Source organism: Apaloderma vittatum, unplaced genomic scaffold (assembly GCF_000703405.1).
Source record: "Apaloderma vittatum isolate BGI_N311 unplaced genomic scaffold, ASM70340v1 scaffold33791, whole genome shotgun sequence".
Lineage (NCBI taxonomy): Eukaryota > Metazoa > Chordata > Aves > Trogoniformes > Trogonidae > Apaloderma > Apaloderma vittatum.
In genome coordinates, this window is record NW_009701349.1 from 9,087 (window position 1) to 10,639 (window position 1,553).

The 1,553-nt window shown below is 58.8% G+C and overlaps 1 protein-coding gene across 1 annotated transcript in view; it reads left to right on the plus strand.

Moving 5' to 3' along the window:
• FAM129B (family with sequence similarity 129, member B) overlaps positions 1-1,553 on the plus strand; it is a gene marked incomplete at both ends in the record, with an annotated part of 7,865 nt that overhangs the window by 5,987 nt on the left and 325 nt on the right. Inside the window, 3 exons of the mRNA XM_009879120.1 lie at positions 307-494; positions 679-834; positions 1,041-1,192. Of these exons, the coding sequence (XP_009877422.1) occupies positions 307-494; positions 679-834; positions 1,041-1,192 (496 nt within the window). The remainder of the gene's footprint in view (positions 1-306; positions 495-678; positions 835-1,040; positions 1,193-1,553) is intronic.

The following is a 1,553-nucleotide window of genomic DNA, read 5'->3' on the forward strand; positions in this document are numbered from 1 at the left end:
GCCCCCGGCAAGCATGCCCCATAATGCCGGCAGCCACAGTGGCCAAGGGTGCACGTCCTCATTGCCATTGTCCCAGGAGGTGGGGGACAAAGTAGGCAGTGACACGTTCCCTCCCACCCCAAGCGAGGCGGTGGGGCAGCAGTAGGCTCTGGAAGAACCCCTTGTCTGCAAGTCTGAGAGCCTTTTCCTGGAGGTGCCTGGGGAGAGGGGTAGGTCCCCCTCCCTAGGGTGGGTTTAGGACCTGATTTGACGAACTGGGAGGGCAGAAGAAAAATCTCACTGTGCTTCTTCTTGCTCTCTGCCCAGCATTCGTGCTCCCCAAAGCAGAGGTCTGTGTCCGTAACCACGTCCAGCCCTATATCTCCTCCATCCTGGAGGCCCTGATGACCCCCACGAGCCAGGGCTTTGCTGAGGTGCGGGAGGTGTTCTTCAAGGAGGTGACGGACATGAACATGAACATCGTCAACGAAGGTGGCCTGGAGAAGCTGGTGGAGGTGAGACCTGGTGCTGCTCCTTGCTGGCTGGTGGGCTTGGGGCTGGCAGGGCCAGTCAGGCTGCCATTGTCGGTGCGGTCACCCCTGGGGGGCCTCAAGCTGAGAAAATACACGGGGTGGCATGTCCCAGCCCCACGTGAGCTGAGAGGCTGTCCTGCCCTGCTGAGCTTGACTTTGTCCCCAGTACATGGAGAAGCTTTCCCACCTGGCCTTCCACCCCGTCAAGATGCAGTCGTGCTATGACAAGATGGACCAGCTGAAGCTGGAGGGACTTCAGCAGCGGTTCGATGTCTCCAGCACATCTGTCTTCAAGCAGAGGGCGCAGATCCACATGAGACAGGTGGGACAGGGACTGGGATCCCCTCCTGTGGCCCCCCAGGCTGGGCAGGGGAGGCAGAGTGGAGAGCTTGGGCTGATCCAGCCCAGCCAGGGATTTGGCCAGGATTTGTATCCTGTCTCAGGGACCTTCATGTCCCCAAAAGAGCCCCCTGCCCATGCCGTGGTGGGTCCCTTTGGGTCCCCCTGACCATGTGCCTCTGCTCACAGCAAATGGACGATGCCGTGTACACGTTTGAGACGCTGCTCCATCAGGAGCTGGGGAAGCTGCAGGGCAAAGACGACTTGTGCAAGTCCATCCAGCGCATCCTCGAGAGGGTGCTCAAGGTGAGCGGTGGTAGGTCAGGGGCTTGGAGAAGAGCAAAAGAGTGACCTTTCCCATTTTAATACAAGTCTTCTGGGGAAACCTGTCTTTATATTGAGATTTTTCATGTGGTTTGCTGGGATGTGGGGCAGGCGAGTGGGAAACCACCTGGAGGAGCCAGGTCCCCTCTGACCACATGCATGGTATAAAAGTCACCTAGGGTTCAAACTGGCCCAAATCCCCTTCTGCAGTGGAGGAGCTGGCTCTTACCCAGGCTCAGATCCTCGGGAACCAGTTGAGAGAAGGATGTGAGGGGCAGAGGAACCTGCTGATGCCTGTGCAAATGGGCTGGTGGGGGCAGACTTCAGTGCTGGTGGACAGGGCAGCTGCCAGCCCTCATTGTGCTGGAGCCACTCACT